The following is an 18,724-nucleotide window of genomic DNA, read 5'->3' as shown; positions in this document are numbered from 1 at the left end:
CGAATCCCATGTCTGCTCTTTTCTGTGAGCACATGTGACCTGTCCTAATCCATGTTATGTTGCTAGATTTGCAAACGCAGCAGCAACAAAACCAGACCATTTAAAACTCCTTTATTTCAATGAATGAATCTCGTGGGCTCTACATGTTGTTACAAATTACCACTTAAGTTGCATCACAGAGAAGAAAAAGACTGAAGCAAAAGTGTGAAATCATGACTGCCATCCAGAGTATTATCCTTTTAACCTTTAAGGAGGACACGTTGTTTGCACACAATTGTATGAAAAATGCCATATAATGCAAACAAAAATTAATTTTATGACACAAACAACAACAAAATAAAGCAACAAAAAAATCATGTCTTCTTTCTGCAAGGATGGCTCACTTCTTTCTTCCACCTCTCTCCTTCAGTGCCAGATGAATGATCGAACCGTTGCTCATGTTGTAGTAAGCCAGTGAGTTGGAATCCTTGATGAAAATACCCTGAAAAGGAACCAAAAACAAAACAAAACAACAAATTAATAAATCAGCACTTTATATTAATTAATGCAGATGAGATCAGACATTCCAACAAAGCCATGAGCAAATCTTTACCTCATACTGCAACTTCTGTTTTCCTGCCGGCATGCCTGTAGCTTCATGGATTTTGACTTTAATGACAGACACCTGCGGAGACATTACATTTGCACATCAATAAGAATGCTGTGTGTGAGAAACGACTTAACCTTAAAGAGAGAAAACAAACCACATGTTGCATACCTGGTCTGTGACTGGGACAGTGAAATTCAGCACCTGGCCATTCAGCTTCCATTCACTCTTGTCCTGCATGTTAGGAACCTGTACTTTAACAGCCACTGGACCCTAGAGACAGGGAAAAGATTCAGACACAAAAACAGATGAAACTACATATCCATGTTCTACTAAGTAGGTTAGCTGTGTTTATCTTCAACTACCACAGCTGGAAACAAAGCCCTATATTACTACCATGTGCACAAAAAGAACTTTTCTTTTTTGCATATCTTTAAATGAATCTGATGGTCACACAAAGTCCCAATCCAGTCTACTGAACCACGAGAGTGATGTGGTAGCACTGGTCAATTATAAATGTAACGTAACACCTTTTCCACACTTTATTGATCCAACAAACCTTGTTTCTACGAAGGAACTCCTCCTCCGGAATCAGGTTATCCTCAGTCTTCATCTTCTTACTGACAGGCTCATCCTCATGAGGTGGGGGTGGGTGGATAGGTGGTGCTGGAGCAGCACTTGGTGGCTGTGGCACAGGTGGAGCAGGAACAAATGCTAGAGGAAGGGGAAAAAATAAGGTTATTTGAATTTAAATATAAAAATAAGGAAGGCTATGTATAAAAGGTTTGGTTACCAAATTACTCCAAGACAAGTAATATTTTCCCTAACAATGGTCATCTAGTTGTTTCTCATAAGCGCTTTAACCTTATAGAGTTGACGGATGCACAGGCATGTCCAGAACACATGATAGATGTAAGATACTATAGCTGCTATGGTATCTTACATCTATAGCTATAGTAGCTTACATGAGTCATGGGATTACGTGCAGACTTTAAACTATGTTCCAGTTTTTTTAAATTGTCTTGATAAGTATGATTTTATTTGACCTACGATCAATAATTTATGGTATGCTTTTGCTTGAAAATGTGATATTCTCCCCCCACACGGAAGCTGGTCATAGACATTATTAACACAATTCATCATATGGAACTGATTACCCTCTCACTGCGGCTACAGAAGGAGAAAGGAGAGAGACTTTGGGAACGATGGGATCGTTATATGTCAAGAGACTAGAAACTGATACCTCTGTGATGCAGAGGGACAGCTGCGAATTTGTTTGAATGGAACATGCACCTGTGTAATATGTAATATGTGTAAGTAAAACAAGGCGTTGTGTATTTTGGAATATGCGAACATATGTGACTGTGTTGGTTTCCCTTGCCCTCTTTAGTTCTGTATGTAAAATAAGATGAAAATCAATAAAGAGAAAGTATTAAAAAAAAGAAAAAAAGAAAATGTGATATTCTAAGGAAAGTGCTTTCAAAAATAAAAAAAATTAAATTAAAATAAAAACAAAAAAACAACACCCTACTGGTGGAAAAATATAACACATCAACCAATTAGAAAATTATATGGAACACGTGGCATTTGGTTGCTGAGGAGAAGTTCTTGGAGCAATGGCAAAAGAAAGAACAGTGACACCGATAGCAAGATTTGAGAATTGCAAGCCAGTCTGGAGTTTAAAGGTAGTGTGTAGTCAGGAATAATCAGTGTTGCATCTTATTGTGACACCTGATTGTTTTGGAACAACTACTTACAAAACAATGCCTGAGCCATTACCTGCATTTTATCTAATTCAAGAGCAAAATCAAAAGTAGTAAAAAACAGCCACTATACCCTTGACCCTAGGGGGTTAACTTACGGGCTGGAACAACCATGGGAGGTGGTCTGGGAGCCATGATGTGAGGCGCAGAAGGCGGCATGGGAACCACGTTAATGCGGGGAGCAGGAATCATGGGCGGCATTGGGGTAATAACTTGTCCTGGTGCAAGACGCACCACAGGAGCCACAGGTGGTCTCGGAATTACAGGTACAGCAGACAAGAGAGTGGTGCGTACTGGTGGTGCCACCTGTTACATAACAACGTTACGTGATAAGAAGGTACAACAAAAAGCATTCAAATGTATACAATTACAATTTTAACTTACAGAGGGTGGGCGAGGCACCACTGTGACAGGGGGACTAGGTTTAGGCAAACTGGGTGCAGAGGAGGGGATGGGTGGCTGGTGATGAATTTCACTTGGCTTGCTAGGGCCAATTTTCTCTTTAGTGTCATCTTCTCCCACCAGTCCTTTGGCCTTGTGAATGGCTTCTATCTGCTCTTGCAGGGTGATGTTGGCCTGCGCTGCCTGCTGTGTACGAGCCATGCTTCCAGAGTGCCCATCCCAGGTAACCTGAAATGCAAAAGAATACAATTATTATTGTTATTATTATTGTTAAAGACAGTTTTATAAAAGCTGCAGTTACTCAGTGTTTTTACCTTCTCCTCTGGCTTTTGGATTTCTTCTTCCCCAATCTTTTTACCGATGGCCGTCTCTTCCACACCGAAGATATCAGTACGCCTCTCAGCCAGCTGTTTCAAGCTGCTCTCGATATCCAAACCAGGAGCATAAACTTCATCCTCAGTCTGTCTGTCTCTGATGCTGCGGTCTCTTTGCTCCAGCCAGCGTGGATCTAGCAGACCGATACGCATGTGCTCTGGCATCTTACTGGCCGGGATCTTCTCACCGGTAATGGGAGAGATGAGGTACTCGTCTGGAACTGCAACTGAAGGCTGAGGCTTGGATGCTGTAATGAAAAGGTAACATTAGTTAAAAAACAAAAACAAACAAATTGTACAAAGTAAAAACTTGCTCACATAACGAACAGTGTTACCTTTGGGGTCGTAGTCTTTGCGAATGATAACCTGATCTGGAGTTGGAGGCAGTGGAGGTGGCATGGGGGTGTCCGGTGGAAGTGGAGCCTTCATGCCATCATCCTCATCATCAGATCCCTAAAGAAAGCAGCAGGGGATGAATCGATTTTGTTACAAGATCTTAAAGTTTTCTTCTTTTTCTTTCTCCAAGCAGTGGGTTAGAAAAGATGCCATTTAATTAAAAGAAAAACATATAGTATCAAATCTATAACTGGTCAGACACAAACAGCTTGCAATCCGCAGTAATTAATTACTCCATCAGTTCTAACCTCATCCATGTCCTGTACTTGTGTGTCTTGATCAGGCTGTGAAGGCTGGCCTTCACCCCTATCCTCCCGCTCATCATCTTCACCATCGCTCTCCACTTCCATCTCTACCTCCTCACTCTCTCCAAACTTCTCATAGCGCTCCTGGATCAGGATGCGAGCACCGAGCTCCTCTGGTGTGGTAGGTGGTGGGAAGTGGCCTAAGGAATTTGAGATGCCAATAAAGATTAAATGATTGTACCAATATTTACAGGTGGGGGTTACTATTTAAAGATATAGTTACTGTGATTATAATTACCTTGTTCATTAGGCTGGAAATCCACTGTTTCGACCACTACAAAGTCATGCCAGTCAATTTGGGCATATGCAACTCGTTCTTTCTCCCTTTCCTCCTCCTCCTTCTTCCTCTCGCGCTCCTGGTACTTTGCCCATTCAACACGGTACCTTACCTGATGGTTGGACAACAGGACATATTACAACCATGGGAAAGAGCAAATGTAAACGGTTATTTTGAGAAACAGTCACTGTTAAAACAGAATACCTGGTCCATAACCTCTTTTGGGTTCTCGGCTTCCTTCTTGAGTTTGGTCAGTAAGCCTTTGGGAGGGATCAGAATCTAAAGGATTAAAGTCGAGAATCAATATAATGCTTAGAAAGTTTAGAATCACCACTTGAATAAATACACACCCAGAGAAGACCAATCTGTTAAGTCACCTTAGTATACTGCTCCACCAGCTTGGTGAAGTAATTGAAAAGGCTGTGCTGTGGTCGCAAAAAGTCAAACTGGTAGTTCCTCTGTTCCTTCTGCATGAGCTGAGTGAGAAACTGGCGCCCGTTGCGAGCAACAAACTGGGCAGTGAGCTTGACAACATCCAGGTCAAATGCTGAGATTGATGGAGGATCTGCAATGAACTCAAACTCAGGGGGAGGTTCTTTGGGGACCACTGTCTCCTGAATCACCTGTGACTGAACCTAAAAAAAACATGTAAAATATTAGTCAGGGTCAAAGACTACCAGACCTTTTTTTTTTTTATTAAAAAAATAAAAAATAAAGTGCAAAGTGAAGTTCAATGACTTACTTTCTGAGGAAGCTGCTGGGACTGTTGCATAGCCTGCTGCATAACTTTGGGCACAGCTGCAGATGGCTCTTGAGCTTTCCCCTCCTTAAATTCATTGACTTTGTGGCGATAGTAGGCATGGTAGGGGTCATTCGGGTTGAGGAAGTTAAACTTTGGATTGTTGATCTCATTCTGACGGATTCTTGCCTCAAATTCAGGCCCGTTCCTGTGAATTGGCAAGAATTAGTTATGCCATATACATGAAATCCAGTTACCATTACATATTTAAAAAGCTGCCACATATAAAATAACCAACCTTGCAACAAAGCTGGCTGTCTTGTCAACAATGTTTCGGACCTCGGGAGGTGGATAAATGATACCAACAATAGGTTTTGTGGCTGGCGTTTCTTCTGCTGTTGAATCATTCTGTTGCCGCAAAAGCACATTTGTTAGTTAGAATAAACCAAAGAAGGGTTAGATGAATAAATAAAAGAATAAAGTAAAAACAACAGTGGTCTACTTAACACCCACCCGATGTTAAAGCTTTTCCAACTACACCAAGTAATATTTCCCCTGCTCTACTACAATTTACAACACTCAAAGCATAGACAACATTTTGAAAAACTTTAAATTTCGCTACAGTAGTCCACACCATACGGTAAAAACTACCAAGTGCTGTGATGAAAGTGGGTCGGTGAATTTTCTACGTGAAAAAATGTGGTACAAGACACATTGATCCAAATATCCGTTTTCAATTTAGCAAGTGACAGCAAAGTCTCAGCAATTACCTTCAGGTTCGAACTGAGATTTTAGACGTCGTGTGTAGATTTACCATCACAGCTAACTACGGGCTAGCAAGGTTTAATGCTGCGACCTCAAACGTTTAGCGAAAGAAAAAGAAATAGACGCTAGCTGTTCGCTAAATTCAAAAATCAAAGAGACAGTTCAAAGTATAGAAAGACAAAAATTAACCCAGTTCACAAGTTAGCCGACAAAAAGCAAGCAGTATGTAGGCTACACTGCTGGCATTAGCTAACTAGCAGCGGTACCCTTACCTTGTTGTTAGCCTCCGGCTGAACGATTTGAACAGGCCCAGGCGGCATGGCTGCGACTTATTGTAAAACTGGAAGTAACCTGCAAACACAAAACCAACAAAAAAACCAAAACGTATTTTAAACACTACTTTTTAGCACATGCTATGTCAACAATAAAGGCTACAGGAGCTAAAAGCTTAAAATTTGCCGTGGTTAAACACACTTACTACGTCGCGCTTTCGTTGACCCAATGGAGATGAATTACTTCCGGAAATAAACCGCACAGCATTGTGGAACTTGGAGTACTTTTTTTGGACGTTGCCAAGGAGATACGGTATCAACAGACTGCACAGTGTTTTTCAGAGCTGTGTCATTTATAAAATAGTTTGTCAGACATGAGTCAGTTGCTGGGTAGTCAGGACTGTATCGAAAGCCTCCGAAAAGACCTGGTTGACCTTCAGGGAGCGATTCTGGACGTGTTTTCTCGAACCGGACCGCTCCGCTTTTCTTCCTGGAAGTTCCCGGACAAGCACTCCTGTAATCTAGACATGGTAGCTCTGCTAGAGCAGTATGACTTTGTGGATGGGGAAGATGCGTTCAATCAGCACTCCCACATTGTTTTACTGGAGTTGGTGGTTGACAGGTAATACATAACAATGACAATTTTATTATATAGCACATTTACATGAAAATTCATGTGCCTAACACAGAAAATTAAGAAACATAAAAATGTTAGATGTTTTAATATTGCTATTATTATTACATGCACAGTGAAAATAAACGCGGTTTACACTGTACAATGAAATTCTTATTTTGCCAGTGTCCCGTTGGGCCCATGCCTTGTGGATGTTTGCAAACAGACCTGTACAAATTAGTGCAGTAGCAGATAATGATAGTACAGTAACAGCCAACAGTAGTGTTGGTGTGGGAGCGGGGCAGTGCTGATTGTCTCATTCAGGAGTCCGATGGCCAACAGCTAGAAGCTACAGAGAGTATTAGTGCTTGATTTCAGGCTCCTATAGAATCTACCTGAGGGCAAAAGTGTGGAGAGGTGGTGGGTGTGTATTGTCTCTAAAAATGTTGTGAGCCCTTGGTCGTGTAAATGCCGTGTAGTGATGTGAAGGCTGCTCCTGTGATGGACTGTGCAGTTTTTATCCCACGTTGGAGATCCTTCCTGTCAGTGCAGCTTCCAGTACCACTCTGTAACTGAGGTGGTGATGATGCGCTAAACTGTACGTTGAGTTGCAAAAAAAAATGCTGGAAAAAATGAGGATTTTAGTCGACATGCCACTTTCTCAGCCATCTTAGGAAGTACAGTCTTTACTGTGATTTCTTGAGAAACTTCTGGATGTTGTGAGATCTTCCTTAATGTGTGTCCCTTGGAATTTAAAGGTTTTCACCCTCTCTACCTGTCTCACAGATGTCTGCTGTGTGTATGCTGCTTTATCCTTCTCGTCACATAAAAAAATCAAGAGTTGTCGGTCTTATCTGCACTTAGGAAGAGATTATTTTGCTGACACCAAGCCACCAGTCCTGCCATTTTGTTTTCTATATGCCATCAGTGATCAGCCTAATGATTGCGGTATCATCTGTGAACTTTATAATGCTGCTGTTTGATGAATAGACATGAACAAAATCATTGGTACCCTTCTGTTGAAGGAGGAAAAACTCACACTAATCACTGAAATAACTTGAAACTGACAAAAGAAATAATCAGCAAAAATTGACATTACATTACATAAACACATAATAATTGTTAAAAAATTTTCTTTCCCTCCCTCTCTGGCTGAACAAGACTGCTGCTTCTTGTACAAAGCTCCAGTGCTTACATTGACCGACTGAGGGGCAGCCACAGGAGAGAACAAACGCCACAGAAGGGATGCCTGTCAGTTGGTCTCATAGTCACAAACTACTGGAGTAATTTAGTTCAATTTGCCAACATAAAGGTAGGCAGACTGCTTCATTTTAGTGAAGGCATAATTAAAAATAATGGCATAATGTTGCCAGTTAACTGATAGATCTCAGTGCTTTAGGTTGTCTTTCCTTTCTTAGGAGTCTGAACTCAGTAAAAGGCAGATGGAAAGAAACAGTGATGAGACAAACACTGCATCACCTGTCTCACCTCAAATGAGCTCAAGAACCAACTTTTGCAGCCGTTGCTTGTCTGCTTGGTCTTCAACGAGCACATTTGAAATTTCCTCACAGAATCTCACATCCTCCAGTCCCACCCACAGCAGTCCATGCTCTCCTGTGTTTAGCAGTCAAAACAAAAGCTGCCAGACTGTCGAATCATCACTCATTCCATGCGATGCGTGTCATCAAGTGCAAACTCTTTTGAGAAAGACAGGAGACGCTCTGGTAGACCTGCTTCAGAGCGAGGGCCTGCCCTCATCTCTGCAGCCTCTCTTAGCAGCTGTGGATGACTCTCTGGAGCTGGGACGCATGACAGCAGGCGATGTTTCCCAGTGGGCCAATGAACAGCGCAGGGACACGCGCAGGCTGGAAAAACACCTTCAAGATGTGCGCTGTACGGTGCAGCCTCTTAAAGACAGACTAGCAGCGGCAGAAGAGGAACAGAAAAGATTCAGGTCCCAGCTGGAAAGAGCACAAAAAGACTTCAATCAAGAGAAGGAAAAGCTTCAAATAAATTCAGTCCAGCTTGAATTTTCGCTGCAGAAAGCACAGAGAGTCATTAAAGAAACAGAGAAAAGGCTGCATGAGGAGCAACAGCAACATAAGAGGGGTGAGTGAAATTGTGAATAAACATGATGAGAATTCACTGGAATCACTTTTCTACTTTCACATTTTTGAACACAGACACTATGTCCTTGGAAGAGATGAATTTCAAACTGAAGGAGGAAATAGCATTGCAGCAAAATACCTTAAAAGCACTGGGTAAGACACGCACCTAAGATTAATCTACAACCTTTCTTTCATTTAAAAAAAAAGAAAGTATGTTTTGCAGAACACACACAAAATACATATTTATGCAGGCTAAGCATTTTTTTGTGTGTTAGAACATGAAAAGAAAGGACTGCAGGAGAGTCTGAACACCTTACAAATAGAGGAAGAGGCCTGTTCTAAACTGCAGCACAGGATCCAGCAGTTAGAGAGTCAGATCTCCGACATTCAGCTCCTGCTTGATAAGGAGAAAGCCAAGTACCAGAGTGCCTGCCGTCAGCAAGAGGTCAGCATCACAGCAAGCACCTGATTATTAGTTGTTTTCCACTGGGCACTGTGACAGACTCGCTTATGTGTGAGTCACACAGCAGTAATCAAATAGATTCATACATGTGTTGTTTGGTTGTGAAATCCAGTCAATGCAGGCAAAGCAGAAGTCTTTGTTAGAGAGAGTCGACGCTCTCGACGAAGAGTGTGAAGAGCTGCAGAAGCAGCTGGGGGAGAGAGATGAGAGGCAGATCGGCCTACAGAGTCAGCTGCAACAGATGTCAGAGGAGAAGGAAGAACTGCGGGCTCAGCTCACTCAACAGCAGGTAGATCAGAGCTTTTAAATGCACTTTACCCATAGTAATACCCAAAGAAGACATGTTTTAACCAAGTAGTATATGCTCCTATATTTTTTCCCCATCAGGACCTGTGTTTGAAGCTCCAAAATGAGAAACAGACCCTACAAAAACACACAGATGAGCTAAACAACTGTGTGGATGAGTTGAAGGAATATGTGCAAGCTTTGAGAGAGAGGGAGAGGCTGTTGGTGGCTTTCCCAGAGCTCAGCCCACTGGCTCAACCACAGAGTAGGCCGCTATGAATCACCTACTAACTAACATTACCTGTGTGTATTCAAATAAATGTGGCTTTGCACCTGTCAAGCACTAGTTGACTGCGGCTATTAATACTTCAGAAAGCACAGAGTGCTAGTTTGACAGACTTGGAATTATAAGATCACAAAAATGACCCAGTGCATTTGCAGATGAAAGAGACAGTAAATCGGAAAAATCAGTGCACATTAAAGTATTGCTCTTGTCTTCAATCTTGTCATTTTTAAGGAATATTTCTCATTTTATTCCATGTAAAAAAGGTACAGGAAATGTGCTTCTGGATATGCAGCAGCAACTGCAAGCAAATAGCATTCGTATAAATGTTTTGGAGCAGGAAAATTCCACCCTTCTTAGAAGTCTGGAGAAACTGGGAGAAAGAGCACAACATAATGCAAGCAGGGTAAGTCATTAGGTAGGATTCTTGTGATGCTACATAAATAGAAAACACGTGAATAGACGTATATCATGGATGAATAAACAACTTCAAACAGGGTTTTGTGGTTGTTTATTGCTGAACATCATATATATGCATTTTTAACAGGAAGCCTCCACTCAGCAGACACACACTGCTTCTCTGCCCAGCACACCAACGGAAAAACGTCCAGCGTAAGTATTCTGCTCTTTAGATTAGTCTGAGTGATACTGTGCATCCATTGTTGCCTTCTTCTTTGCTCCACAGGCAGAGCAGTGATGCAGCAAGGCTGGGGTACGTTAACAGAGGAAAGGAAGCAGGAGGAGGAGAGAGTGGTGTGGAGTCAGAGGATCGTGTATCCACCTCCCCCTCGTCCATACAAATCCACCTTCAAACACTCCACCTCAACACAGCGTGCACTGCTGCTAAAAGCCCTGCAAAAGTACACAGCCCTTCTCAACTTTATCACTCCCGGGCCTGGAATCAGAGGAAAAAATGAAACAGTGGAGGTGTGAGCAGAAGCTGTTTTTGCAAGCAATATACCTCGTTAAGAATTACTGGCAACAACTACAAGTGCCTAATTTTCTTTCTACGTAAATTCTGTTTTTTTGAGTTTGTGTGATTACATATTGTCATTATGTACAGTTATGGCAGTTAATATTACAGTTAAGATGGATTGCTCCATAATAAACACATTATTAATAAAGACTGTTTTTCACCGCTGTTAAAATAGGGCAGTTATGGCCCCTGCATATTAGGTTTCATGAAATGTGATATGCTTTCTCAAACAAGCCTGGATGTATCTGAATGGATAGCCTTCCCTCCGGATTGATCACATGGTTCTAAGTAAATAGGTAAAGTACCTTGAACGTCACAGAGACAGATGTCAGTGTCATTGTTTATGTGCTTGCTGACAAGGATGTGGGAGTTTCCAGGGAAACACAAGTGCTTGCTGGTTTCACTGAATCCCTTCTGACCTTCAGGTCAGTCCCTGCAGTGTAAGCTTTCAGTAAAATTGAATTGAATAAACAATCGTGTTAGTATAAACACTGACCTTTTACCAGTTTTACCTGAATGGACACATGACCTGTCATTTCAGTCACTTCACAGACAGCATGTGACCTGAAGGTTAATCCCTAATTGGCTTAACTATAGCTGTGTAATCAAGCATATAATTTAAGGTAATTTTAAGCACTTTCAACCAGTGCCATAGATGTCACTGAAAGTCATCTCTAATGCTATGCTTGACTAAACATTTCATTCTTATGAAGAAAGATATTTTGTCATTCCAATGAGCAGTTTGCCATGAATAAATATAAACTATTGTTTATTTAGCTAGTATATACATATGTAAAAAACAATAACAACAACAACAACAACTTCAATGTGCCTCTATGATCTAATGGAAAATTTGTGCTTCACCTCATTTAACCTCAGTGTACTGTTGGTGTGTAGCTGTGACTTTCTTGAATAAAGAATGAGTTTGTAGTTTTGAAAACAAACTAAATGTGAATTGTGTTCAATGTCACGATGCAGTCTGTCTTCATTATCAGGCTGGTGCCCACATGACTGCAAGAACTGAGCTCCCTATGGCTGAACAGCCAAAGATTATATCAATATCAAAATTATATAGTGACGAAACGTTTCTCCCACAAAACGCTACGTCCAGATGAACAGAATCAACTTTTGGAGATCCACCGTAGCATAGTTAGAAACCATTTGTAGGCTTAGGTTCTTCCCCAAATTGTTTATGCTTTGATTTTTCCTCCATTTCATAAACAATCATGTCAGTATTGCTTACTGATGTAATTGTAGTTCTTATCTTGTGCTTTTGGCTGGACACAAGCATTCATTGGCATTAGTCATACCCACTTGCCTGGTTCACCTCAGATCACACTCAGTTCATTAAACCTAAATCTCACTCTTCAAGTTCATTTCCTGTTTCTGTTGGCGTGCCCCAGGGTTCGGTATTGGGGCCTCTTTTATTGATTATTTACATGCTTACATTCTGTCACATATTTCGGAAATACAATATTAACTTTCACTGCTGCGCAGATGACACTGAGCTGTATATTTCTTCCAAACCCAATTTCACCCTTCCACCCATCTCACTTTGTGACTTCCTCATGGAGGTTAAAACATGATTCTCCACCAATTTTCTCAAACTCAATAGTAATAAAACTGAAGATCCACTCATCAGCACAGCTTCCACTCTAACCAAATCCCACAAGTTTTCCATTAATATTGACAACTCTTCCACAAGTACCTCGACAGCACTTTGTCATTTCAGTCTCTTATTAATCACATCACCCGGTCTACTTACTTCCACTTACGCAACATCAGTCGTCTCCGTCCTTTCCTCACCCCACATGCTGCTGCTGTCCTTGTCCATAGCCTTGTCACTTCTCGAGTTGATTACTGGAATTCTCTTCTCTTTGGTGTCCCTAACAAATCTCTTCACAAACTCCAACTCCTCCAGAATTCTGCAGCCCGGATCATAACTTGCACACCATCCAGAAAGCACATCAACCTGTTCTTCGACAGCTTCACTGGCTGCCTGTAGATTCTCTTTCTAAATATTGCTTTTCACTTTCAAATGTATCCATAACCTGGCCCCACTCGTTCCCTTAGGTCTTCATCCGCCATTCACCTTATTGTTCCCTCTGCCTGTTTCACCACTATGGGGAACAGAGATTTCAGCCACTCTGCTTCCCAACTTTGGAATTCATATCCTCCGGAATACTGACTCTCTTCTCTTATTCAAGTCAAAAATCAAAACCCTGAATAGATGTTTAAACCCTCATCTGTTGAAACTAGCCTACTCTTTTTAACATTGACTGCAATTGTTGTATAATACCTGTTTATCCTTTTACTGTTTATCTTGTATGCTCTGTACAGTGACCTTGGGTTTTAGAAAGGCGGCTACAAATAAAATGTATTATTATGATTATTATAAACAACAAAAGGATGTGAATACTACATGGATGTGATTCTCTAAGAGACTGAAATCAAACTCTGCACAGTATTTTTTTTTTTGTAAATGCTGCTTCAAAACATTTATTTTTTAGTCTTTTGCATTTTACATAGACATTCACCACAACAGACTTGATAAGAAGAAGATTTGAGACTTGTGCAGAGAACAGAGTACAATACTACTCAGAAGTAAGAAAAGATTTGGACCATTTATAACTGTGAGAACGTTCAGCTTAAAAAAGCACCACAGTATGAATATCTATTACCGGGCTGACATTAAAAGCAGAACACTGACACAAAATTACAAGACAGTAGATTGCAAACTGTGCAAAGTTGTACAAAATTCTCTTGAACCTGACTCCTTTTTTAAAACTATGCCAAATGCCTCCTAGTGTACATTCTTACCTATGTTTGTGTTTTGGTTTAATAATTCAAAGCATGGTGTGCAGTATAACAGTTTCTCTCCATCAGACAAATAAATAACTGAACCATTCAGACTGAGCGTTTTCGCTTTGGACATCAGTATACATTGACTACAACATGTTTAAGGCCATTGGTTTCTTGTGTAACACATGCAAACATAAACTGAAAAGAATAAAATCAGAATAAACTTGTTTTTTAAATACACAGAGTAACATATGTGATTGAGAAATAAAAGCTCACTTAAATTCAATTATTGACACAAGTGTAAACTGTGGGAATGCTATCCATCTGATGTGAGCGCTCTCACATATGCGACTTTCCCTAATCTAGGTCAAGCTGCAGACTGGCGACAGGGACCGCAGTAAATCTGCCGGGATTATGGAGGCCCTCGGGGGAGTGGTGCAGATCCCAATTTAACGTAACGACCAGTGATTGCAGTATTTGTGTGTGAAGACTCCCGTTTGATAGGTTTCCACTGATATTAATATATCGACATTTTCCCAGCTTGTCTCAACAATCGGTGTGCTTTGTTACATAATCTCATGCTGACAGGGGGAGAAGTGAAAGGGGCTGCTGACTAAAAGGTGGATGAGAAAAAGACTCAGAGTGCAAGATCAGTGACACGAAAGAAAGAAGTGGGTCATGGGATGAGATTTAGGAGATTTAACAGAACAACTGAAGTGTTCAACCAGCTAATTACTGATTATAGACCAATAGAAGTACATGCAAAATTTATGAGTGACACACAAAAATAACAGAGACAAGAATGGCTAAGCTAATGTAAAATAATAGTATAAATAGTAAAAATCGAAAAATAAATACATAGAATATTACTTATATTATAGGATTAAATACTTTGTCCTAAAGAAAAATACTTGGGGAAGTCTATATATTACCAAATAGCAAAAGCCGGTTCTGGGGAGAAGAATCTCAATCTGATAAAGGAAAAAACTGAACTCTGTGCTTTTCTTTGTTCAAATTACAACAAACAGGAAACAATGCATTAACTGAATTAAATGATATTCTACTTTGTTAGCAAAAAGAAGAGACATTGGTTTTGCACCTCCACTGCTGTGGTAACATTAAAAAAAACAAAAAAACAACTCCACTGTTTGTCACAAAGAAAGCACCATATATGTGGAATCTGACAAACTGGCAAGGTTGCAAGAAAAGAGCTGGTCTTAGGGCATGTAACACAATTTTGATGCTTAATGTTTGCAGGACAGTAATAAAGCTCTCTACTGTACATTTGAAAATTACAAGATATACAAATAGGCTTCACAATAAGACAGAAGGAGTGCATCCCCCAGACTGTGGTGTGCATACATTTGCAGAGCAACGAGTATAGCCTGTCACATGCTAAAGGGAGTGAGATGCAGATAGTACACTAGTTATAGTACAGCATATGACTGGGCGACAACACACCGGGCAGTTTTAATGATTACGACTGGTCACACATTATCTCTTTCTGTTGCACTCCTCGGCTGCTGAGGCAGCGGGGCTGTCGATGTGGTGCGCTGAGGTGTCCAGCTGACTATCGGGCTGAACGGACTGCACTGTCTCTACCAGGCTGCCGCTGGGTAGCACCACATAGCGTGCGGCCATGTCTTTGGGCTGCAGCTCCCGTATTCCCTCCTTGCTGTGCCAGATCCCGTAACCGAAATACACAAAAAGACCTGCGCGAGAGACAAAATGGAAAAAAAGCTAGAGCAAGAATTTGACTCTACATAACAGCACACAGCTACAAAATGGCTCTTTTTTTGTCCTTGTGTTTGATGCAGAAGATGAAGGTGTACGTATGAGAGAAATTTATTATTTAATCTACTTGAGTGTAGCCAATCTACTAGATGTGACATTGTAGTTATCGTCCATCTTAGATGGCCAGGCTTGCTTATAGGACTGCTGATGGCAAAATGGCATTTTAAGACAAATACTACAGTCAGCATGCTAATGTACGCTCAAATGCAAAGCCTGCAGGTTGTTACATTCAAAGTCGTCACATCAGTGACTGTATAAAAGATCTGAAAGTTTACTGTATAAAGGTTTACAATCATTTGGCCACATAAGTGATTGTTAGCAATGCTCTGTGCAGTTAACACCACACAGAGCTAAAGTTAATGCAACTATTATTAGTTTTGAGGGGTAGCTTTCACTTAGTTTTTAATGCACTTGCAACTTCTGATTGTGAAAAATGAGGCCAGTTCAGAAATGTCGAGAACTGCAGTTTCTCAAATGGCCACTTGAGGCTAGCTCTCCTTTGAGTAAAGTATGCGAATCTCCTTAGAGACCTATTATCAACAGCCAAAAAGATTGTGTTTACAGCCTGTTACAGTCTCTGTAGCAATTTTTGTATAACTTTGTATAACACGCAATGACACACAAATCAATTTACAAGTTTTGTGTAATGTGTTCTTTTTCTGGACAAAGCATAAAAATGAGATACTGTTTAAGTGATCAAACTTAGAAATTCTGCAGGGATTCAAATAAGTATTTCTCCAACTGTAAGTAAAGGGAGCGGATTGAAAAGTTGACTTCTGCCATTCTGCTTTTCCTCTGATGTAATAGTTACATCAGTGAACCAGTAATGATAAATAGCCTAATATTATGAATAGTACTTTAGCAAAAGAGTACTTTTGAGTTAAATTAAAAAAAAAAAAAATAACACTCCATAATTACATTATGGGAGATAAGTATCCATTCCTGCCTCAAGGGAGTGAGAATTTAGCCAGAAGCCCTGTCAACAGTAATATCCCACATGTGTGTATCTTGTTAACTTGCAACAGTGTGACAGGGAAGTTTAAACAGTTTAGTGGCCCAGAGAAGCCTTAAGCTAATACAGCTAATTACGCTTCCCAAGTGATTCCCACTGACAGACGGACATCAAAAAGCTGTTTGTCCAGCGCCTACATCTGCAGAGGACTGATAATAAAAGGTTTTCTGCTTCCTAAGAGAACAGAAGATCTTTTATTACCAGCCTTTTATTGTAAAACTTGGGTAGGTTGCATTAAGTTCACCTGAAACAAAAGGCAGATGTTTTATGGTAGCGTATTCAAACTACTTCCTGAGATAACACAGACGGCCACTGTTTGTGCGGATAGATAGTTGCATGAGCCGGCTGTGTAAAAGTAAATCTATTTGCCCAAAGTTTAAGTTGGGCAAAAATATATATTTTTGGAGGAATATACTGAAATCTTTTAGTGGCCCCAATATTTTCTGCATAAGTTCTGATGTCCTCTTACCTATGGCAATCCACACAGTGAATCGAATCCAGGTTAGAAGGCTGAGCTTCATCATGAGGAATACATTAAAGAGGATACTGGCACCTGGAGTCAATGGAACCAGAGGTACCTATATAAAAATAAACACTCTGTCAGTCTCTAAGCAGTACAGTTTTTCCTTCTTTTTAATATAGACTTGAGAATGTCTATAAAAGCTCACCTGGAATGTTTTGTTGTTTCTTTGTGGCTCATGGACCCATATAATAGCAAGGCTGAGAATGTAGGCTAAGCTAAAAATCACCAGAAGCATTGTGAAGCTCCACAATGGCAGCTGCAGCTGTTTCTTTCCAAATTCTAGCACAACACAGAGGGACACCGAGCTCACTATCAAAGTGAGCACACAGAAGGCCACCACTTCACCGGGCTCACAGTCCCCCAGCAGCCTGTCCAGGTACGGCTCCCAGCACGCCTTCAGCTGCCCCACGCCACGCCTCTCTTTTTGCTTCTGCCTTTCTACCAACTGGAGTTTGTCTGAGAAGGACTCGTACTGCTTTGGCTCCTCGCTGTCCTCAGATATGGTCTGAGATTCCAAGGGGGCAGGAGAAGGCTCGTTGTTGGGGATAGGAGATGTAGAAGGCGTTCCCTTGGAGCTGGTTTTCTCGGGCTGGAAGCGCAGCACGATAACACTCGCTGCCACGAAGGTGTAAGCCAGGAGAGTTCCGATGGACAAGAACTGAACCAAGGCCTCCAGGTCAAAGATGAGAGCCATGGTGGCCATGAGGATTCCAAACACCAGAATAGCATTAACAGGAACCTTGGTGATGGGATTGACTCTTGCAAAAATGGAGAAGAACAATCCGTCCTCTGCCATGGCATACACAATCCGAGGGAGGGAGAAGAGATTACAGAGCAGCACAGTGTTCATGGCTAGAAAGTGGAACAAAGAGGACACAAGTCAAAATATGGCACTGATAAATCAATACACCTGGTAAACACAATGCACCAACAAGCATTTAAATCAAACTCACCACATATGGAACCGACTGCCACAACAATTCCAGCCCAACTATAACCACGGCGGAAAAAGGCATCTGCCAGAGCCGAGTTGGGGTCCAGTGTATGCCAGGGTACCATCAGCGTAAGCACTGTGGAGACCAGGATGTAGGCTGTTGCTGCCAATCCAAGGGAGATAGCAGTGGCGATAGGAACGGCCTTCTGTGGATTCTTTGCCTCCTCACTTGAGGAAGCAATTACATCAAAGCCCACAAATGCATAGAAACATGTAGCCGAACCTGCCAGTATTCCCGACATGCCGTAAGGTGCAAAGCCCCCTTGCTCCTGGCTCCAATTGGCTGGCTCAGCGAGCACAAAGCCAAAGACCAGGATGAAAACAATAACCCCCATACTAACGGTGGAGAAGATGTGGTTGAGGTAAGAGGACACTTGGACGCCAAAGGAAATGAAAAATGAGGCAACCACCAGAATTCCTGCCGCGAGCAGGTCAGGGTAATGCGCGAGGAAGGGAACGTTCCACTGCATAATGTGCGTCTCTGTGAAATTCTGGATGGCGTGGTTAAAAATTGAGTCTAGATAGCCGCTCCAGGCACGAGCCACCGCAGCCCCACCGATCATGTTCTCCAGAATCACATTCCAGCCAATGAGAAAGGCCCACAACTCCCCCACAGAGACATAAGTAAACATGTAGGCGGATCCCGTTTTGGGGATGCGCGCTCCGAACTCAGCGTAGCAAAAGGCAGCCAATAAGGAAGCTATACCTGCGAAGACGAAAGATATGATGACAGCGGGCCCGGCTGTGTCTTTGGCCACCGTTCCTGTCAGAACATACAAGCCAGAGCCCACCATTCCACCGACACCCATCAGTGTCAGGTCCAGGGTGGAGAGGCAGCGTTTGAGGGACGTGGCCATCATGTCATCTTCTAGTGTCTTGAGGCGGTTCAGTTTCTGACAAAGGCGCACCGCTGGCGCACAGCCTCTCGGACAGGTTGCCATAGCTAAAGGGTTAGGCAGGCCAGCTGGGCAGGATAGTGGCGCAGCAGTCAC

At 41.7% G+C, this 18,724-nt stretch overlaps 3 protein-coding genes across 3 annotated transcripts; 1 reads left to right on the top strand and 2 right to left on the bottom strand.

The window, feature by feature from the left end:
• Positions 1-102: 102 nt before the first annotated feature.
• On the bottom strand, positions 103-6,130 carry sf3a1 (splicing factor 3a, subunit 1). The gene is made up of 16 exons (XM_085367154.1): positions 6,086-6,130; positions 5,880-5,958; positions 5,141-5,250; positions 4,846-5,050; positions 4,481-4,738; positions 4,308-4,382; positions 4,065-4,215; positions 3,770-3,966; positions 3,461-3,578; positions 3,066-3,373; positions 2,734-2,979; positions 2,448-2,655; positions 1,146-1,300; positions 758-859; positions 593-664; positions 103-481 (listed from the first exon to the last, which is right to left on the bottom strand). Exons 2-16 carry the CDS (start codon positions 5,925-5,927, stop codon positions 380-382), a joined length of 2,355 nt encoding a protein of 784 aa, XP_085223280.1. The 5' UTR covers positions 5,928-5,958; positions 6,086-6,130; the 3' UTR covers positions 103-379.
• Positions 6,131-6,253: 123 nt separating this feature from the next.
• ccdc157 (coiled-coil domain containing 157) lies at positions 6,254-10,548 on the top strand. The gene is made up of 10 exons (XM_085368015.1): positions 6,254-6,501; positions 7,654-7,804; positions 7,911-8,601; positions 8,676-8,753; positions 8,876-9,045; positions 9,176-9,352; positions 9,451-9,613; positions 9,898-10,037; positions 10,179-10,243; positions 10,317-10,548. The coding sequence occupies exons 1-10, from the start codon at positions 6,254-6,256 to the stop codon at positions 10,546-10,548; spliced, it is 2,115 nt and encodes a 704-aa protein (XP_085224141.1).
• Positions 10,549-14,903: 4,355 nt separating this feature from the next.
• On the bottom strand, positions 14,904-18,724 carry slc7a4 (solute carrier family 7 member 4). Its single transcript, XM_085368014.1, has 4 exons — positions 17,692-18,724; positions 16,884-17,590; positions 16,685-16,793; positions 14,904-15,121 (listed from the first exon to the last, which is right to left on the bottom strand). The coding sequence occupies exons 1-4, from the start codon at positions 18,671-18,673 to the stop codon at positions 14,904-14,906; spliced, it is 2,016 nt and encodes a 671-aa protein (XP_085224140.1). The 5' UTR covers positions 18,674-18,724.

This window comes from Diplotaxodon limnothrissa, linkage group LG12 (assembly GCF_057381915.1).
Source record: "Diplotaxodon limnothrissa isolate DT_005_m linkage group LG12, D_limnothrissa_male_GT1.1, whole genome shotgun sequence".
Lineage (NCBI taxonomy): Eukaryota > Metazoa > Chordata > Actinopteri > Cichliformes > Cichlidae > Diplotaxodon > Diplotaxodon limnothrissa.
Note: the sequence above shows the minus strand (reverse complement) of the source record. Positions and strands in the feature narration are given on the sequence as shown.

Coding starts and splice junctions, on each gene's coding strand:
- ccdc157 (XM_085368015.1), top strand. CDS start 6,254: ATGAGTCAGTTGCTGGGTAGTCAGGACTGTATCGAAAGCCTCCGAAAA. Junction 6,502..7,653: donor CTGGAGTTGGTGGTTGACAG/GTAATACATAAC, acceptor TGGCTGAACAAG/ACTGCTGCTTCTTGTACAAA. Junction 8,602..8,675: donor GCAACAGCAACATAAGAGGG/GTGAGTGAAATT, acceptor TTTTGAACACAG/ACACTATGTCCTTGGAAGAG.
- sf3a1 (XM_085367154.1), bottom strand. CDS start 5,927: ATGCCGCCTGGGCCTGTTCAAATCGTTCAGCCGGAGGCTAACAACAAG. Junction 4,216..4,307: donor CAAAAGAGGTTATGGACCAG/GTATTCTGTTTT, acceptor TCCAACCATCAG/GTAAGGTACCGTGTTGAATG. Junction 3,967..4,064: donor TTTCCAGCCTAATGAACAAG/GTAATTATAATC, acceptor CAAATTCCTTAG/GCCACTTCCCACCACCTACC.
- slc7a4 (XM_085368014.1), bottom strand. CDS start 18,673: ATGGCAACCTGTCCGAGAGGCTGTGCGCCAGCGGTGCGCCTTTGTCAG. Junction 17,591..17,691: donor GGCAGTCGGTTCCATATGTG/GTGAGTTTGATT, acceptor TCCACTTTCTAG/CCATGAACACTGTGCTGCTC. Junction 16,794..16,883: donor GAAACAACAAAACATTCCAG/GTGAGCTTTTAT, acceptor ATTTTTATATAG/GTACCTCTGGTTCCATTGAC.